This window comes from Actinia tenebrosa, unplaced genomic scaffold, assembly GCF_029948245.1.
Source record: "Actinia tenebrosa isolate PJP-AT-01 unplaced genomic scaffold, QUT_ActTen_1.0 PGA_scaffold3__52_contigs__length_22856419, whole genome shotgun sequence".
Lineage (NCBI taxonomy): Eukaryota > Metazoa > Cnidaria > Anthozoa > Actiniaria > Actiniidae > Actinia > Actinia tenebrosa.
Genome location: NW_028292580.1, coordinates 4,005,633 through 4,027,091, shown reverse-complemented (window position 1 = coordinate 4,027,091; position 21,459 = coordinate 4,005,633). Strand labels below are relative to the sequence as shown.

The 21,459-nt window shown below is 39.2% G+C and overlaps 1 protein-coding gene and 1 pseudogene across 1 annotated transcript; one reads left to right on the top strand and one right to left on the bottom strand.

Moving 5' to 3' along the window:
* Positions 1-15,041: 15,041 nt before the first annotated feature.
* On the top strand, positions 15,042-17,360 carry LOC148907814 (uncharacterized). The gene is made up of 4 exons (XM_089034810.1): positions 15,042-15,335; positions 15,509-15,735; positions 15,842-16,005; positions 16,081-17,360. Exons 1-4 carry the CDS (start codon positions 15,320-15,322, stop codon positions 17,264-17,266), a joined length of 1,593 nt encoding a protein of 530 aa, XP_088890936.1. The 5' UTR covers positions 15,042-15,319; the 3' UTR covers positions 17,267-17,360.
* A 192-nt stretch (positions 17,361-17,552) lies between these two features.
* On the bottom strand, positions 17,553-19,596 carry LOC148907813 (uncharacterized; annotated as a pseudogene).
* Between the last annotated feature and the right edge of the window lie 1,863 nt (positions 19,597-21,459).

The following is a 21,459-nucleotide window of genomic DNA, read 5'->3' as shown; positions in this document are numbered from 1 at the left end:
TACGTGACGTCACAACTCATTTGCTTATATAATGAGGGGTTTATGAATTTTTTTGTAAAAAAGAAGAAAAAAAGGATTAAAAATTGAAAATTGAAGATTTTCAAAAACTTTTTGTTGGAGAAGATAGCTCTTTTAAAGGCCATTTATACCTAATGTATGTTTTTTGGAACACTTTGAAATCAAGGCTTCGAAATTTGAGTTGAAGATATTTTGAGTCCGAAAACATGTGAGTGCTCTAAACCTTATAAGTTTGTAATTATATATGATTATTGAAAACTAGTCCTTGCATGTAAAAGTCCAGATAATGTGATACAGTAATAATGTAGTTTGGTTCTCATAATGTGAATTGCACATGAGAACGAGGCGGTTGAATGAGGTGACTTTTTGCTGAAATGTGATTTTTGTCAGCTTCTGAAAAACTATTGGATAGGAGATGACTCAAACTATCCAATCCCAATGAAAGCCCTTACAAATACCTTCAACATACTTGAAAAGAATTGGAATCGCACTAAGTTAAGGCACCGAAAAGTCAAACCCTAAATTCGCTGAAAAAGTCACAATTTTCAAACTAACCCTGTGACGTCACAATGGCTCCAATCCTGGACCCGAGCTGACACATTACTTGTACACTCCAAAGCAACATGTGTGTGAAGTTTCATCTCTATAGTCCTTAAAATAAAGAATTTGGATTTCTAGGGTATAGAAAAAATAAGTTTTTCTCAAGACGGTAGTTTCATATAAGACTTTTAGTACATCCCGTTGGAGCCGGTAAATTACCCCTTTTGGCTGCCCCAGGGTAAACAAACTATATACTGTTGAAAAGGTCTTGAAGAGATCTACAAGATGGTGTATTTAGATTTGTGAGGGATGAAGTCTGGACTGAGATATCACGTGATAAAGTCATGTGATTTTAACAGGAAAATAATTTTGTAACTCAATTTTCTCGGAAGATTTTCATGATTTTCAGCAAAATCCACTTGGAAAGCATTAAGGAAGTTAAGATCTATCAATTTCAATTAGTTTAAGTTTAATTGGATGTTTTTTGGCTACCCCAAAATTCAAAGGTGACCATTGCAGCGGTTTCGGGTTAGGGCCTGTAACTGCGGAAATGTGCATGTACACACGCGGAAATACGCACACTTTTGCGGAAAAACGCACATCGATGCGGAAATACGCACACGGATGCGGAAATACGCACATGGACGCGGAAATACCCACATGGGTTTTTTTCCGCAATTTGTTCACGAGTGTAGAACCCTCTAATTAGGGTTAGGGTTACCTAATTACTTAATTATAGGGCAGTTTAGGTCATTTTGGCAATGTCTGGGGACTTTGACACATAGGTCATAGTCACTTGAAAGGGTGTTCGTCCCACTTTGATAAGGTGTCATGGAAAGTCTTGTTGGATTCGAACCAACCTACCGAGAACGGTATACCATTAGAGTTTTCGGTTATGCCAAACCTTATCAAATTTCCGTTTCCTCTTTAGGGGTTTTTTTTGTAAAGATTTTTGTCAATTTTTTTAAATTACAAAAGAATGGCAGGACCTACTGCTTCTCCTTCTTCCACAATGACCTGACCTTTTCTATGCAGCGGTCCTGCCATTCTTTTGTGGATTGCCTTCCCCAAATGGAAGGCACAGAGGATTTAAACTGTTCCCTTATCGCGAGCCTTGACGGGAGGCTAGACATTTTTATCAAATGCCGTAGCTTAGTCTGAATCTTTAGAGGGTCCTCTGCCGACCATGGTTCCCTGCTCTTCTGTGGCCTGCAGGAAAAACGTACTGTCAGTATGGCAGCTGTAAATAATATATAAGCAGAAAAACACTTCTAACCTTCCCAGCGATGGGAAATTGTCCTGGCTTGTGTTCTTGGCTGAGGTGGAGGTGGAGGTGGAGGTGCTGGTGGCTGTGGAGACAGATGGGGTGCTGCTCCTCTTCCTTTAAAACAATTCGGATATCAAATAGAAGAAATGAAAGATAGGCCACGTCTGGCTATGACAACTTACTCATTGGACATTGTCCTCTTTTCTTTGATTAGTTTTGCCGCCTTTGCAGCCATGGCTTTTCTTTCCCGTACGTTGTAGTACCGATCAGCCGTTCTAAAGCAACACAGGAGAAAAGTATGAGCATATGCTCCATCTGTGGTACATGAACTACAAATAACAATTAATGAATGCTTACCGTTTTCGATGGCACATGAGAACACTCAGTTCATCTCTGTCCTTTTCTTCAATTGTGCTGTCTGAATAAATATCGCTAATGATCCCCTTCCTGACATGAGTGGAGGAGATTGGCCGGTTGATCACTCCTGTCGCTTGGACAAAACTGGTCAATCTCCTCCACACATTGGTCAGGAGGGGAGCGCCATTTGCCATTAGAAACAGGTAGTCTTTAGATTGGTTGTTGCAATAGAGTGGTCTGCGGATAATGCAGGGTAACAAACTATTAATGACTGTTAGAATACTACCCAATTCGATAATAATGCTTACCTAATTCCGTTAATATAGCCTTGCATGTGATGCACAGTCTCTGTGTCAATGAATGCAAACGCAGACCCATAAGTTGAACCCGTTTTGTGAACCATCACCTAGTATACCAATGAAAGAAAATATTGATACATTCAAAATGAAGAATAGTAATTTGCTACTAAATGGAGTTCACTAACCTCCACAGAATACGTCGCACTGTCCGTGTCAAAGAGCCTCTTATTGAATTGGGTTAGGGTTAGGCCAGTGACCAGGCTCGCTCTTCCACCGTTGTCAAAAATAATCTTTGCGAGAAGGAAATTGCTCAAGTCGCAGCAGTCTTGCGATGGAGATGTCTTAAAGAAAATCAGTGAAAGCTGTTTTAGAAATTGAAGTACACTTACAATTGAACATCCAAGCAGACTTACTGGGACGTTCTGTCCATGGAAAATGTCCTCAAGTCTCACAGCGCAGTCTTTGGCATGTGCAGAGTTGAGGACATTTTCCATTTCTTGGAGAGTGAGGAGCTGCTCCTCGTCCTGTTGTCGTCGAAGCGATCTTTGTAGCCCACGTTCTTTATTACAAGATGAACGCCACTGTGGCTGCTGCTCCATGAGTGCTGAAAACACAAGGAAGGCATTAGAATTGGTGGAGTATGGCAACCAAAGAAAGCAGGTTGATATACATACTGGTGAGGTCTTCCCGCACACTCTTCTGAAAGGGGAAGTAGCGCTTATTCGTAAGTATGTACTTTAAGAAAGCCTGCAACGCTGCAGAATAATTCTGGAGCGTTGAAGGCTTTCTCTGGCCCCTCATGATGGTTGGATCTCCTAAAAAAAAGGCGACAGTATAAAGTATTAGGTATGAAGACACTAAATTATTGTTTGAAAAAGTGAAAACACTGACCTGTGTTGTGGGCCTCCGTTATTGCAGTCAGCTGCGGTTCGAAGAAGCCCTCCCAAAGGTCAGCCCCCAGTATGGCCTCTCTGATGTTCATTGGCTCCTTCATACAACATAAGAAAAGACAGTAAGAGTTGATAGGTAATTACTATGGGGAATATGTCTGACAAGAATTTACCTTTTTTAGGGCAGTTTTGCACAAGACGTAAACCATCTTAATCATCTCTTCGGACGCATTAGGAGTCTTTCTCCCTCCTAGAAGGGACACCATAACATTATGTACTATTCAGTATGAATGTTTCGTGAAAGAAATACATGGTACTATACCTGCCGGCGATCGCAAGTGGTTTCGAAACAGGACAAGGACCTTCCCGAAGGTGGTGTCTAAGGGAATGGTGGTCCTTGGCAAGTTTCTGAATGCCTCTTCCTCCTCCCTCTCTTCATTAGACTCGGACTCCGATTTATCTTCTTCTGGCTATAACATACATACAAACACAAATGAAAAGATAGAGAGAGAGAGAGAGAGAGATGTCTTTTATTTAATCTCGGGAAATTTCATCAATGTACAAATTGGTTTTCATGAAAACCGAGTTCATAGGTAATATATATAAAAAATTAATAATAACGTTAAGAATATATAGACAGATTTATGAAATACATTCTCATCTACCCCCCAAAAATATTATAGTAATTAAAGTGTTAAGGACCAACAGACGAAAGATTCCTCTTAAAAGATTTTAAATTATTGGACAGTCTGACACTTTGGGGTAACGAGTTCCACACTTTTGCACCGTCATAAGAGAGAGCTCTTTTTTAAAACTCAGTGCTGGGTTTCGGTAACTTTAAGCACTTCTCTCTACCACGAAAATCGTAGGTATTTTCTTGAAAATAAAAGAGTTCCCTTACAGATTTTGGTGCAAGTGCATTTAAAGTCTTAAACATCATTATTGCTTTATGCTCCTTTCTTCTTCTTTGTAAGCTTTTCCAGCCTAAAGAAGTTAAAATATCACTAGATCTGACATCGTAGCTGCTTTTTGTTATTATTCTTGCAGCTCTATTTTGCATTTTTTGCAATCTTTCAGCAGACGTTACTGGTAAATTATCCCATACCACGTCACAATAGTCAAACCAAGGTAAAACGAGAGCCTCATATATGGTAATAGCTGTCTCCAAGGGGATGTAATCGCGGACTCGTCTTATGCCACTCAATCCAGAGGATATTTTTTTACAAATGTAATCAATATGAGCAACCCAAGACACCCGTTCGTCAATCACAACACCCAGAGTTTTTGCTGTAGAGACTCTAGTAATTGGTTTGCTATTTAAATATATGTGTGGTTCGGAGGTAATTTTTTTCAATTTATCGTCAGAAGCAATAAACATGTGCTCTGTTTTAGCTGAATTTAAGCTAAGTTTGTTAGCTTTCAACCAGTTATGAATATTGGAAATATCAGCGTTCACCTCGTCAAATAGAGTCTTTTGTGATGTGCCACAAGTGGTGAGACTTGTGTCATCAGCATACATTCTAGCATTTGAAAATTTGACACTATTTGGCAGATCGTTTATGTAAATAATAAATAATAATGGCCCAAGGATTGAGCCTTGAGGGATGCCGCAATCGAGTGTTCTAGAGCTAGATAAGGTATGGTTTATGTAGCATCTCTGACTACGATCTGTGAGGTAAGATTTGAACCACTTTATCGACTCTTCTGCAATCCCATAATAGTATAATTTGTGGAGAAGTATGGAGTGATTTACTGTGTCAAAAGCTTTTTTAAAATCTAGGAAAGTGACACAGTTCAATTTACCTTCATCCATATTGGTAAGCCACTCCGTTGTGGCTTCTAGGAGTGCAGTAGTAGTCGAATGAAGCGGTCTAAATCCCGACTGCTTTTGAGAAAGTAAATTATTTGAGTTTAGATACTCATATAACTGGTTAAAAACTATTCTCTCGAAAATCTTAGCAATAGTAGGTAAGACCGAAATGGGACGGTAATTATTCAAATCATCTTTGTCATTAGCTTTATGAATTGGCGTAACTTTCGCAAGTTTCAAGCCGTTAGGAAAAATCCCTTTATCAACTGATTGATTGAATAGCTTCACTAGTGATTGACTTATTACTGGTGAAGCAATCTTGATGAAATGAGATGGTATACCGTCAAGACCTGTCGCTTTTTTAACGTCAATAGAATTAATGATTTTCATAAGTTCATCAACTGATGTGTGTCGTAAGGTGAATGTTGAGCCAATTCTAATTAGATAATCATTATAAGCAGTCGGTCCATCGGGAATTAAACAAGCTAATTTAGTCCCAATTTCAGAAAAATGACAATTGAATACCTCAGCTATTTCCTTCGAGTCACACATCGATGTATCACCTGTTTTGATAGATGTTACATAAGAGCCAGATTTAGTCCTTCGTGAGAGGACTTCATTAATAGCTTTCCAGACCTCCTTTGAGTTTTTTGAATTTTGTGCAAAATGATTTTCATAATATGACTTCTTGGCTCTTTTTATCTCGTTGTTGACGCGATTTCTAATAGACTTATAATCACTCCAGTCGTCCCTCGAATTCGTTTGAGTAGCTTTTTGTTTCATTTTATCTCTATCGTACATAGCTTTCCTCAAATCAGTTGTCATCCAGGGAGACTTCTTGTTTCTTATTCGTTTTGTTTTGATCGGAGCGTGCGAGTCAAGAACAGAGAGAAATAACTCTTTCCATCTGTCCCACATGTCATCCGGGCTTTCCTTATTATCCAAACAATCCCAAGGGAGTGTTGCTAAATCCATAAGAAACTTGTCGGAGTCAGTCAGTCAGTCAGTCAGTCAGTCAGTCAGTCAGTCAGTCAGTCAGTCAGTCAGTCAGTCAGTCAGTCAGTCAGTCAGACAGACAGACAGACAGACAGACAGACAGACAGACAGACAGACAGACAGACAGACAGACAGACAGACAGACAGACAGACAGACAGACAGACAGACAGACAGACAGACAGACAGACAGACAGACAGACAGACAGACAGACAGACAGACAGACAGACAGACAGACAGACAGACAGACAGACAGACAGACAGACAGACAGACAGACAGACAGACAGACAGACAGACAGACAGACAGACAGACAGACAGACAGACAGACAGACAGACAGACAGACAGACAGACAGACAGACAGACAGACAGACAGACAGACAGACAGACAGACAGACAGACAGACAGACAGACAGACAGAACAGACAGACAGACAGACAGACAGACAGACAGACAGACAGACAGACAGACAGACAGACAGACAGACAGACAGACAGACAGACAGACAGACAGACAGACAGACAGACAGACAGACAGACAGACAGACAGACAGACAGACAGACAGACAGACAGACAGACAGACAGACAGACAGACAGACAGACAGACAGACAGACAGACAGACAGACAGACAGACAGACAGACAGACAGACAGACAGACAGACAGACAGACAGACAGACAGACAGACAGACAGACAGACAGACAGACAGACAGACAGACAGACAGACAGACAGACAGACAGACAGACAGACAGACAGACAGACAGACAGACAGACAGACAGACAGACAGACAGACAGACAGACAGACAGACAGGACAGACAGACAGACAGACAGACAGACAGACAGACAGACAGACAGACAGACAGACAGACAGACAGACAGACAGACAGACAGACAGACAGACAGACAGACAGACAGACAGACAGACAGACAGACAGACAGACAGACAGACAGACAGACAGACAGACAGACAGACAGACAGACAGACAGACAGACAGACAGACAGACAGACAGACAGACAGACAGACAGACAGATAGATAGATAGATACCTCATACACATCGTCTGGGTCGGAGTCTGATTCCTCCTCAAGGTCAAAGAGAATATTCTTTTTCCTCGTCTCAACTACTGCAAAAATAGTGCAAACCCAACTATGAGTATATTGTCCATTCTGCAATAATTGTTCACCATTTAGTATACATACCACTTTCTTCCGCCTTTCTCTTATCTCCAACATTCTGTTCCTTCTTCTCTTCCTTTACTTCTGGCATGTTCCTAATCATATTGATGTTTTCCTTGTAATGTTTTTGTTGCACTCTCAGGGCTTTGAGGAGCTGTGCATATCTACAAAAGAGTTGTAAAGTTATACACCTTTTGGTGAGGATTAATCTAGAGCTCTAGGGTAATTACCTTTCAGGCTGTGTCTCCTTTTCCACATTATGTTTGATCTTCCAATGTGTTTGGAATTTGGTAAGCATTTGGTTACATCCCAGGAAGGGGCACTTTCTTAGCGGATTGGAGGACCTTTTCTGCTGGTGCAGCTTCGTTTCGCGTCTTTCCTCTTTAATCTTTTCTTTGCTCCACCTGTGGACCAGCTGCAGGTGGCGCACAAGGTATGTCTTGTGCTGTAGGCACACGGGGCAGCGACCAGCACCACCCCGCTTACTTGGAACCACCTTCACCTCTTCTACATCAACTTCAATCTCATTAACCCTATCTTCCCCAACCACTTCAACCGCATTATCATCAACATCGTCACCATCAACATCCTCACCATCATCACCATCACCTACTCCCTCGACCACTTCATCTACCACGTCAACCTCCTCCTTCCCCTTATCATTAACACCATCATCACCCACAACAACGACCTCCTCCTTTTCTCTTCTACTCCACTCCATCATCATCCCCCAACAATCCTTAATGACAACCTTGACATCTGTCTTAACCACAGCCCCCTCTTGTACCTCGTCAATTCCAGCCCTCTCAACTTGTATGCCACGTTTCCCCAGTTCCTTCGTTATCTCTATAATCCTCTTCTTCCTCCTCTCTTGTCTCGCCTTGACACCTAAGACGTACTCCGCTTCCTCCTTCTTCTGCTCCTGTTCTTTCCTTTTCTCAGTTTCGGGGTCGAGGCCCAGCAATTCGTAATCTTTATCTACAAAATGGCAGGTACGATGGCTAGGCTTAGCACTTAGAACATTTTAGACAGCAATAACGCCTCCTTTTGTTTACTTACCATCTATAGGTGTGAACTCGTCGTCCGCCTGGACGTACAGGCCCTCTTCTTGTAAAGGGAATAACAAGAAGTCTATTTCCTCTGAAATCAAAATTAACAGTAAGGGTGAGCAAAATATAAAGAGAAATTTCATCCCATTAAAGTCGTACTTACCCATGTCTTTCATGTCTATTCCCTCTGCTATGGGAATACATTTAGGGACACTAATATCGTGGATGCGCTTGTCGTAGCCCATGGAACACAAAAGTTGGACTACAATCGTGTATTGTCGTAGGAGCTTTCGAGGGAAAAAAAGAAAGAATGTATGTAAATTTAACATCATTCATATTCATAGAGTGTTAGGGTTAAAATGAAAGTACTTACAAGCTTCTGAAGTGGTCGATTGCCGACCTCCTTCGCTTGCGCGAAGGCGCACTTTAAATTGTATAGTTGATGGATGAGTTCGTTGATGGAATACATTATCTTTTATCATTATCTAATATGTAATAGAAAAAAAAGTGTCGATACGAGGGATATATGTGAAAAGAAATTGCAGTCTATATTGCGCATGCGCATTACAAGCCATCCCCATACGAGTACCCTCGCTGTCTTCCCCTGTTCAAGAGCTTTAATATGATACTTATTTCATGTCGATAGGCCTACGGACTCCAGAGATATAGTCAGAAACAGGGAAGTGTTTATTCGGATACCAATACCCTTAGTAACCCTACCCTACCCTCCCCTCCCCTCCCTCTATGCCCGCCATTACTATTGTTTTACACGTGTGACTTTTCACACGATAGAAAATCACTAATTAGGAACTAACTATACAACTTATTACACTTTTCTTGGTATCAAAATGTTCCTCTTGCCGTTATGCATGACGTACATGGTTTGAAAATTGCAAAAGATTCAGTAGTGGGGAGCAAGAAATGAAAAACTGAGGTGTCAAAAAAGCATGTCTTACCTTTAAAACGTGTGGACAAAAGAGAAACAAGGGAGGGGAGGGTCAGGAGATATAGACTTAGTGAAAAACAAGGGAGATATTATACTTTAAATTTCTTTATTCCTCACAAACGTTTAAGTTAACCTCATAACATGTGCCAACGTGGTGTGGGGAATCACATGTTGTTGGTGGCAGCGTGTGAACATTGTACGGCGCATGCGCAATACCGATATCTTAGTTCTACAAGAAGGATAATAGCTAGAAGGAGCCGGATCACGGAGGTGATAGACCTTAGTGAGTAGATCACCTACATGTGCTCAGCGCATCATTTCCTTAAAATGCCGCTGACCAGTGATTTTTCAAAGTTTGAAATAAGGCCGATTTCAAAAAATTCTCACACGTTTGTGTAACAAGCTAGAGCTCTGATACTTCGTATCTTGAGAGAACCGCAATAGAGCTTTAACATACTGAAAGCTTATTGGTTAAAGTCAAGGTCAAGGTCACGAAATTGGTGGCCGAATGTTGAAATTTTGACAACGAATAACTCCTGTGCATTACACTTAAATGATATAAAACTAACACAACTAGTAGACATTACCAATAGAAATATAGATGACGTCCTAGCTCATTTGCATACATAATTAGGCATTTATGAATTTTTTCTAAAAAACACTTAAAAATCCGTAAAAAATTCAGAATAAAAGATTTTTAAACTAAATTTCATGTGTGAATAGGTCTTATTAATACCTTTAACGGGATGTGCTTGATGTTTTGATAGAAGTTAATTAAAGGGTCGAAAAGTTAAGTTATTTTTGTATTTTTTTTTTTTAAAGGTGAATTGTGTACTTTATATCTATGAACCTTTAACTTAAATCAGAAAACGTTTCCTATAAAAAAGATAGCTATTATTGTGTTCTACACAACAAAGGTACTTTGGTTCCCGTAAGACTAAAAGCAAGGGAGTTAGACGCATTTACGTCGTGTGCATTTTTGCGGAAATGTGATATTTGACCGCTTCTGAAAAATCAGAGTTTTAATATTTTTCAAATCCGTAAACAGGAAAAGAAAGGCCTCTTCAAGACCTAACTACACACTAAAAATTATTGGCATAGCACTTTAGGAAAGCTTTCAAAAATCTAACTCTAAATTTGCGGAAAAACGCACTTTCCAAATAAAAGTTTAAGTAAGCGTAACTTCCCCCGAATTTGACCAAACTCAGATTCCTTCATAGGATTATCCTATTTTTCCATGACACATATGTGTACCAAGTTTGAGCTTAATCGGACTTAAAATAAAGAAGTTAGAAAATTAGGGTTTCTTAAAAAAATGGGTTTGTGTCACCGGTCACAGTTTCCTACACCTTAGTACCCATCTGCGGCCGATTGGATAATTGCCCCTCAAAATTAACCCTGGGTAATTTTAATTATGTCTATCTTGTAGAGCTTGAAACGGGCTTTCAGAATCACTAATTGGTTTTTCCGTGGCACTTGGCAGTAGGGAGATATCACGTGTCAAAGTCATGTGTTTTTTTCCGCAAAATTTTCTTCAACAGCCCATAATTTCTTCAGATCACGTGGGTAAGACTTCAAACCAAGACCTTTATGTAGAGGAGGCAAAGACCTTTCCAATAATACCAAGAACATCCACTTTTGACTTAAAACAAAAAAGCTGATTTTCGAGTGTGCATTCTTCCGCAGTTCCGGGTTAGGGTCAGAACCAGGTATCACTTTGTCAGCAAAAGGTATCACTTTGTCAGCAAAAGGTATCACTTTGTCAGCCGAAGGTATCACTTGGTCAGGAAGGTATCATTTGGTCCAAAAAAGGTATCATTTTGTCAGCCCATACATTCTTTGTAAAAATGGACCTATTTCACGTGATTACAAAAGGCATTGTGGGATACGCCAGATAACCACCAATACCAGAAACAGATAGCCCATCATTCGGGGAGCACGACTGAGGTTGTTGGATGTCATTACCGATTATTCTGAATTTTTAATAAATTAATAAAGAAGGGTCACTTTTTGGGTCCAGGGGTTGCATTTTGGCCGTTTTTAGAGAAAGCGATAGGTACCTGTTGTGTCGCGTGCAGGACGCGCATGCGCCATAAAATGCGACATCTACCACCTGGACTGGGTAGCTGAGTCCTCGGGGCACACGACTGACGTGGTTTGAAGTCCGTGGATATTATTCTGAATTATTAATAGATTTTTAATGATTTTTTTGTTCAAGAGAAAAATGGCCGCTTATACGTTTATGCGGTTATTACGCATGCGCATGGAACACGTGACCACTCCAAAGTACAAAGTACATACCACCATTCTACCAAATTGTACTAAGTGCCAAGGCGATACCCCTTTTGGACCGTAACTTTGTAGTGGTACACAAGGCAAACGGGCCATAGTTAGCGTCCACCGACACCACCAATAGATAGCGCATCATTTGAAGAGCACGACAGACGTAATTGGAAGTCATTAGCGATTATCATGAATATTTATTAAATTTTTAAACATTAACACCTTGGTTATCACTTTGTCAGCTAAGGTATCACTTTGTCAGCCAAGGTTCAAAACGGTACGGTTAGAGATTTTGTTACGTCCACGACGTGCATGCCTAGCGATACGTAATTATTACTTCCTGGAATTGCTGGCTGACGGACCACCTAACTGAAGTGGTTTCAAGTCAAGAGATATTATTAGGAATATTTAATAGATTTTTAAAGATTTTGAGATAGGTATACAGAACCCTGTAATGAGCTGTAGGTGATTATTGCGCATGCTTGCCGATCACGTGACCGCTCTAAACTGGTACCGTTAGCTAGATCTGGTCAAGGGCTTTCCAGTAGTGGTAATCTGGTGAAGATCGGCCCACGTGATCCAGAGATATAAGTGGCACAATATCACAGTCACCTATGACCACTTAGCGTACAAAAATGTTGGAAAAATTTTTAAGCCACTAGAAATTTGATGAAATCCCTTGAAACGTTGTGGACCTTGAGTAGAGTACTAGTGCTTTTTGCACTGCGAATTTGGTAGAGATGGGTTAGGGTTAGGGTTAGGTTTGTCTCATTGGAAACCATGTTGGAATCGAACAAACATACCGAAAACGGTATTTCCATTTGACTTTTTGTCCCAAGACAACTCTTCATGGCCTTTTTTTGCCTCTTTTCTCTCAATATCCTGTGCATTTTTTTTCTCATCGGGTTTTTAAATTTTTATTTTTTATTTATCCTTTAGCGTGGTTTTCACTAGCGACATAAGCGTAAGCATAAACACGGACATAATGCGTATCAATCCCACTCACTTCTCTGTTGACGTCCTCACTGCAACATAAGCACACGCACAAGCATTCTCCTTTTTCTTATGCTTCTGCTTGTGCTTATGTTGCCTTATGTCATACTGAGAACGTGTTCTAATGCCTATGCTTAGGGTTATGTCATAGTGAAAACCACACTTTAGTGGTTACAACTATTACGACTATTTATTGCTTCTTGTATAGGTTTCTCTGGACAGTCATACCGCTTCCAGATGGCCTGAAGACTGTGCGGCCCCTTCGAGAAAGCCTTTCTAATTTCCGATGCCTTTGGAAACCTACCACGGTCAAGGATATGTTCCATTCCCCAGGTAATGATTTGAACGTCCACTTCCTTCCAGGGATAGCGGCTTCCATGGTATCTGAAGTTGAAAGGTATGGGGAATATTACTATGCTATCGTATTAAAATAAATTGAGTAATGATTTCCTTACTTCCTATGAGGTGACTCGCATGGTGCGTTTTCCTCGTGATCCTTGTGGTACTCGTGGTCCTTCTGTGTCTTTGAACTAACTTTTTTCGGGCAGGGAGTCCCTGGCACTTGGGGGGGAGGGGGAAGACGGGCTTGAGCTTCCTGAATCAAAATAATGAAAGATTTAAGGGGACTTGACCTTTTAAAGTTCAGTTTCCACGCAAAGGCAACGTGTAATAAGACGGTCGGTTGTGGTTACATACTTACAATCAACTTTGGTTATGGCCAGACAGGCCCGCTTGGCATGTTGCCACTTCAGCGTGAGGTCATACCAGCCACCTTGTACCTGGCGGCTGTGTTTCATGAGTGTGGCAAGGTCCTGTAACTCTGCCTCCGTTGCCCCTTTCGCCGTCAAGTGAGTCACCCACATCTAGAAACATGAAATGCAATGTTAACTCTCGCTACCAAAGGAGCAGGGGCAGGGGCAGTACAATGTACCACAGTAGTGCTCTTGAACGCCTTGCCCTCGGCCAGAGGGACTTCGGTCTTATCGTAGTATTGCTTCATTAAGCGGTGAACTCTCGATGACTCAACCTTCCAAAATACATTACACATTAAAAAACCATTGAAAAAAATTACTATTATTATTGTTATTGTTATTATTATTATTATTATTATTGTTTGTTACCTTTTTCCCTGTGAAATCAAGAAAGAGGTGATTACAATCATGTTGGCCTTGCAAAATTATTGGTTGGAGGTACCTTTTATAGGCCACGAGCAATTCCATTGTCTGTGAATCAAGGACATAAAGATCAACGTTGTCACGACTGTTGGGATGTGAGAGATTTTCTATACGTCACTTACTTCTTCATCCAGGAAGATGGTGAGGGGTCCTAGGGATTGCGATGTCTTTTGTGTCATAACGGATAACTCGTAGAAACCGTTCACCTGGCCTTGGGTCCTGGCAATTCTGTAGTCTTCCAGCAGGCAGTTGGCAATGAGAGATGCTCTATTTACATAAGAACCATTAACTACCTCATAACGATAACATGAGCAATAACTTTAAATACCATACCTTGCCACGAAGACCACCACCAAAAGTGACACCACATATTCTGTCATGTCTCTTGTGTCTTCTATCTTGATTCCGCAGCGAGTCTCGGAGTTCTCTGTCATTTCCTTAAGCTTTGCCCTCATGGCTCTTCCATGGGTGGACTCCAATACGGCCTTCACCTTAACCCGAAACATCATGAATTAGGGTTAGGGTTAACAAAGACAATCCTTTCATGGAGTGCTCTTACGTCTTCGATATTTATTGCTGAAATTAGATTGTTAGACAAGTATAGGTAATAATCAAAATCAAAGTCTAAACATTTTTTAGCTGGTGTTCTTTTTCGCTTTGATGGTAGCTTTTCTTGGTTGTGCCCCTCATGATCAGCCTCATCATCAATACAATACAATACAATGTGCTTTATTCATACCAGAGATTACAATAGAGAAAATATAGATATAAGCATATTTACAAAAGAATGGTAGAGGTTACCTAGAATAACTAATAAAGCTAAACGAGCTAGGTAACGCAAATATCTGAATTTACAAAGAATAATTGGTGGAAAAATAGACTAAAATATAAAGATTACAACATCGATAGGTATCTATATATACATTATATATTTATGATTATTGAATTATATTTATACGTACTGTATTACTATTTACATGATCTAATCCTATGTGTTAAGCACCACATAAGTATATGCCATATAGTTTTTCTGGTTGACAGCATTGAATTCAAGGGTTATGCCTTTATTATTACTTGTCTTATTACCACTGGCATTTTTCTTTGAACTATCTCTTTTTATTTTCTTGATTTTCTGCTTACCGTTATTAGCATCATTACAGTTAGAACAGGGTTAGGTGGATTAGCGTCAGGGTTAACAATATGGTTACGGTTATTTACAGCATTATTATGAATGCAATAGGCCTTTTGCAGCTAGAGATCACGTGCTTGGATACCGCATAGCAACGCCATACTGGAGAGCAAGCTCTCCAGTAAACAACAGAGATCTAAAGGTCATACAAGCGTGCTTTCAAACAAAGAATTATAGTTAATACAAGCCCAAGAGCATTCCGTTTCTAGATATTCAGTTAATACAACTCGAACTTGTCTGTAAAGTGAGGGTTCTAAGTGGAATTCGTCGCGGTTTGGAGTGGAGTTCGTCGCTTTTGCGGCCGGCTTCGGCGTCGGAGTAGAAACAAAATGGCTGCTAACGAAGGTATGTCTGAAAAAAACTATCTTTTAAACAAACTAATCGGCGGCTTTTTATGATAAAAAACGAAGAAGTTAACTTCATACTAAAGAGGGTTTAAATGGAAAGAGAAATTCGAGTCCATACCACTGCTATGATTCATATTTTTACTTAAACTTTTGGGTCTTTTCTACGGCTAGGTGATTCAACGAATGAACAAACTCAGTCTCGCGATGAGATACAGTTTTCTTCCACTTCGAAGCCTAAAAAGAAATCTTGCTACCACTGCTGTGTCCCTCAGTGTAATGGTGATTCAAGATATCACAAAGAGCTGCTGTTTCATCGCATTCCGGGTGGAAAAGAAAGCCAAGAACTTCGCAAACAGTGGTTAGTTAAGATTCGAAGAGACGAAGGACCTTATTTCAAGGTAAGATTTTGAAATAAAAATTTAACTGTCATTATTCATTGGTTTTTACTGCCTCATTTGAGCGTTCAGGCTGCATTTATAGTTACCTTTTCTTTGTTTTATCTAGATAACAAGCAGTACGAGGGTTTGTTCGAGGCATTTTGAAAAGGAAGATTACCTTCCCCCTGACAATGCTGGGAGACGATTGCTTAAAGGAGGATCTATTCCCTCTCAGTTTGACTGGGCAGCAAAACCTGTTAAGAGAAGGAAGATCATTCGTAATGTCAGCAGGTAAGGCCAATAATGTCATTCATAAGTGTACTTATGTGCTTGCCTATAAGTAAAGAATGACTCTTTTATTCTTAGAGAAACACAAACTGACGAGAGTGACATTGATGACAACAATGAAATTTCTGAGGCTAGTGAACCCCAAAGACCAACGGTGCAGGAAGAATTAGAAGCACTCAGACTAGAGCTTTTACAGAAAACAAGAGAACTGGAAAACAGTAGACAAGAAATAGCTGCTGCATTGGAACAAGTCAAGGCAGTGAAGGCACAAGCTGAAGTAGAAATTCAGAATGCTAAGCTAGTTGCTGCTAAGCAGCTTGCTATATACAAGTTTGGAGTAGAAAAGTTTTCTACAGATAATGATGCAATAAGGTTTTATACAGGTTTTCCATCCTATGAGCACATAAAAATTTTTTTTGATTTTGTTAAACCAACTGCAGAGAGAATGATTTATTGCTATGCTACAGGTGAGAGGGAGAGCCGCCCAGGGGCACGAAATATGCTAGTCATAGATGAACTGTTTATGTTTTTAGTAAGACTTAGACTAGGTTTATTTGCGCAAGACCTTGCTCACAGATTCCAAATCCATGTTTCTTCTGTCAGTAGGAAAATAACTTCATGGTGTAATTATTTATATTTTATGTTGGGGAGCCAACCATTGTGGCCTTCAAGGGAGGCGGTCGATCAGTACATGCCTGAATGTTTTACCAGACTATATCCAACGACTAGAATAATCATAGACTGTACTGAGATTTTTGTTCAGACCCCTAGTTCATTACTTCTGCAATCTCAGTTATATTCTTCTTATAAGAGCAATACCACCCTGAAAGGTTTGGTTGGGATAACTCCTTATGGGGCAGTTTCCTTTGTTTCTGGGTTATATACTGGAGCAATATCTGATAAGGAAATCACTAGGTGTTGTGGTATCTTGGATTTGCTAGAAATGGGAGATTCAGTTATGGCAGACAAAGGTTTTGATGTAGAGGACCTTTTATGTGAAAAGGGAGTAGAGCTCAATATTCCTCCTTTCTTAGAGAGTCAAGCTCAGTTTTCAACAAAGAATGTACAAAAAACCAAAGCAATAGCTAGTGTTCAAATTCATGTTGAAAGGGCCATCAGGAGAATAAAGGAATATCATTTTTTTGATTCTGATGTTCCACTTAATGCATTAGGATCAATCAACCAACTGTACACAGTGGCATGTCTTCTAACAAATTTCCAAGGCCCCTTAATAGCTAATGGCAATAATGGGAATCAACAGTAACTGGTAATAGCTATTTGGAATAGAAATCACATTAAACCCATGAAATGGTACTAGTCTAATAAATACTTATTCCTTGAGAATTTTTTATTTTCTATTGCAGTTATTTTTTCATGTTTTCTGCAATAGTTGTATAGTAAAATACCATTTTTTATGGGTTTACTGTGGTAACTATAATAAGTCAACTTATTAGTCACTTTCAAATGCAATGTGAAAATCCTTTCCAGTATTTACAATCTCTTTAGGATATTATTTTAAACATTGGTTTTCAGTGTTAAAAGAAATGATATTATTTTAAAAAGTGTTGAAAATAAAAACTATCAACCTTGTCTTTTGCTTCTTGAAAAAAATCTTTGTCAAAAAGAATTCTGTTGCAAACAAAAAGATTGTCACTTATGTAACTAAAAAAATCACACCATTCAAGGCCAGTCAGGGCTAGCTGGCACTGTACTTGATAATAGTAGATATCAGTTTTCTTTAAAGAGTATTCATTGGTGATAGGATCATTGGTAAGGTATCTGACATTGCCAAAGTCTGTCCCCCCCTCCTTTACAACCTTGATTTCCAACAGCCCAAAAGGATTGGAGCCATTCTGAACTGCCTCTAGGTCATACACCTTACGGTCGGGGCTGCAACCCAGCCATGGACATTTAGGATGGATGATTAGACCGGATGGAAATGAATTAACTGATCCACCCTTCAAGTTGTTAGCATAGGTCATTGCAGCTGTTGGTTCCATTTCAATTCCCCTTCTCATAGGTGCAGTTACAACATGGCGAGATGGATTGAGCTGCTTTACCAAGTTTTCAAAATCTTTTACTCTTTTTGCAACAATTCCAAACTTACTGGCGGTAATGCGTTTGCTTCTCAACACGTGCCACAGATTGTTTGCACTTTGAGTCATTGTTTTCTCCAGGATGTCAAGTGATGTCTCTGTGCTTACCCTCAGTGCATCCAAGGAAGCTTGCTGCTGTTGAGTCAGGCAACTTGAGAAAGTGTTCTCAAATCTGCTTTCAGCAGAATCCAAAGGTAGCTTTGGAAAGTTAGTGCAGCTAAAATCATTTATAACATAGTCCTGGGACAGTTTTTGTTGATAAGAAATAATTGAGCCTTTGGGAACTTTACCAAATTTACATTGCACAAATGAAATGCTTGCAAGGTTCTCTGCACTTCAGAGTATACTAGCTATCAGTGGTTTAGTTTCGAAGTTATCAAAGTCTTCTTTTGTCATTGTTCTGTAAACCTCTGATGGAGAGTAAAGAGTGCTCTTTATGAATTTGCTATAATTTGCACCTATGTTTGGTTTTTTGACCAAGATGTCTTGGATTTCTTTCTGCTCAATCTTTTTACCTCTTGAAATACTCCATCTTTGGGGCATGCTAGTACATGTTAAGGAGTAAGGGACAGAGCGGAGACCAAGCTGTTTGCAGTGGGCAATGTAGTAAAGAAGACCAACTACATGATGGCAGTATCCACCTATGCCAGCTACACATGAGCATCTCTCAGAAGCTGAGCAGTCAGTCAACTTGATTTTAGCTTGGAGTACATGTGGAGGCTCGCTCTTTTTCATTGAGCGGTAGCATCGGGCATTTATTACCGCAGAATCCAAATCATAGGCAACTATTAACAAAAGAACAAAGCGAATACAATAAGAGAGTGAACTCAAGAAGCTATATCAGAGGTATACAATAATTCAAACAACCAATGGGTAATTTACCTTTAATATCATGTAAATATCCAAGCTCGGCAAAAAACTTGTAAGCTTTAGAAGTACTCTTACAACCAGACTTGTCTTTTGCGTAATTTTCCACGAACACAAAGGTTAACTCAGGCAGGGAACTTATATCTTGTGAAGAGTTTTCGGCTGGTGTAAACAAACAAAAAAGACCCAAAAGTTTAAGTAAAAATATGAATCATAGCAGTGGTATGGACTCGAATTTCTCTTTCCATTTAAACCCTCTTTAGTATGAAGTTAACTTCTTCGTTTTTTATCATAAAAAGCCGCCGATTAGTTTGTTTAAAAGATAGTTTTTTTCAGACATACCTTCGTTAGCAGCCATTTTGTTTCTACTCCGACGCCGAAGCCGGCCGCAAAAGCGACGAACTCCACTCCAAACCGCGACGAATTCCACTTAGAACCCTCACTTTACAGACAAGTTCGAGTTGTATTAACTGAATATCTAGAAACGGAATGCTCTTGGGCTTGTATTAACTATAATTCTTTGTTTGAAAGCACGCTTGTATGACCTTTAGATCTCTGTTGTTTACTGGAGAGCTTGCTCTCCAGTATGGCGTTGCTATGCGGTATCCAAGCACGTGATCTCTAGCTGCAAAAGGCCTATTATTGGGATTGACACCATCAGAATTAGTTGAAACACTAACTGGGTTAACATTCCAGTTAGGGTTATTTGTAGCGTTAATATCAGGGTCATGATTAGTTAAAACACTATCTGGTTTATTTGTAGCATTACTATCACTGGAATAATCATTGACATTGTTCTTTGTTGCCATTGTCCCGCTGCACTGGTCTTCTGGCCAGTAAAACATGCTTGCAACCTATAATTGACACAAAATGTTCAAAGTTTTGAATGAGTTAATGCCAGCTGTATAATGAAGTATATTTGATTTGTCCCAACAATACAAAACCAGTGAATTTTGATGGTAAAAGCATGAAACCTTGCGCTGTTTTTTATATGATGACCCAGCTGAAAAATCTGGGATATATATAGTAGACGCTTGAATTGTGCTATATTTGTTTCAAACATTACATTATAAATGATATTCGTCAATGAATAACTTTAAAGATTTTTACCTAATTTGCATTAATTACTATGTGGCCACCCAGGACAAAAATTGAGATGTATTGCAATAGACTGACATCAGTAAATTAAAACACCACAACTAAACTGAAAACTAAAGTTTTTTCATGATATATCTGACTGAGAAATTAAAGTTTGCAATTCGAAACTATAGAAAAACTTAGTTCAATTTTTTTGTCAACATTTAGTTAAAATGCAAAGTTTCATGCGTTTATCATCATTCGGATAAACAATTTGAACAATAACAGCTTAAATTATATGTGCATCAATTTGTCATCAAGAGTTGTACTGAATTATATATCATGTTGCTGACATTTATTGATTCATGTAAATAGGAACTCAGCTGTGTAATGTACTCTACATGTGATAGTTACTTACCTATAATTCATCACAAGGTACTGTCTTGTTTGGCTTATGCAAAGGTATTTTGTGTGTGGTTTTATACATGTACTTTGACTGAAGAACCAGATTGACCATATCATCTGAGGGTATAATTATTGTGTGTTTTTTTAATGCAATTATAAGCAAAACGTAATATATATGAAGAGATATCCAGGGTCTCCGTAAAACGCAGACCGGACCGGACCGGACGCCGGACGCAGATAAAACATTTTCAAATGTAAAAAAATAAATTTCAAAATAATTAAAATCAAATTTTTATTTTTCTAAAATATTTGAACTACAACAAAACTGGAAATCCAGCACTTCAAAATAAGAAGAAATAAGTAACGAAAACAACGTGAACGAAAGTAATACAGTGCAATAAATTGATAAAAGGAAATACTTCAAGAACAAGAACATTTATGAAACTTACAAACTAAGTCTCTTTCTATATGGAAATTGTATACATTTCCATATGTAGCCCTAGGGAATAAGATGAGAAAGGTTGATCACCAGGCTTTGCAGAGATAGAGACCCGGCAAGTAACGTACGTTTTTTAAAATAATTATTTGACTCCTTTTGATTACCATTGGCCCAGTTCGGGACGATAGAAGTGTGCATCAAATAATAGTGAAATATATTTATTTTTAATATTTCTATTTATATAAAAAACTTTCTATTAATTGACCAACGAGGTTGAAGCCAAAGTTTAACACTAAAGCTTCAATTTGTCTCTGGACAGACCTGACACGCTGTTGTAAGAAGATTTAAACTATCTGGGTAAATTTGTCTCATGGATGGCGGAAGCAAATAATTATTGGGGAGGCACGGTGAAAATTGTAAACTCGGTTCAGATTTTTACCAATCAATCATCAATCAATCAATCTTTAATGTACTCAATAGTTTACAGATATAAATAATAGGAAATAGTTGAAATTGCAGGTGATAAGAGCACATCCAATTAGAAATAGCAATAGTTAATCGAGCTAAGTGGCT

What these genes read in the sequence shown, in the direction of transcription:
- LOC148907814 (XM_089034810.1), top strand. An exon ending in ACGAAGGACCTTATTTCAAG is followed by an intron (nt 15,736 to 15,841) that starts GTAAGATTTTGA and finishes TGTTTTATCTAG; the next exon opens with ATAACAAGCAGTACGAGGGT. An exon ending in ATCATTCGTAATGTCAGCAG is followed by an intron (nt 16,006 to 16,080) that starts GTAAGGCCAATA and finishes TTTTATTCTTAG; the next exon opens with AGAAACACAAACTGACGAGA.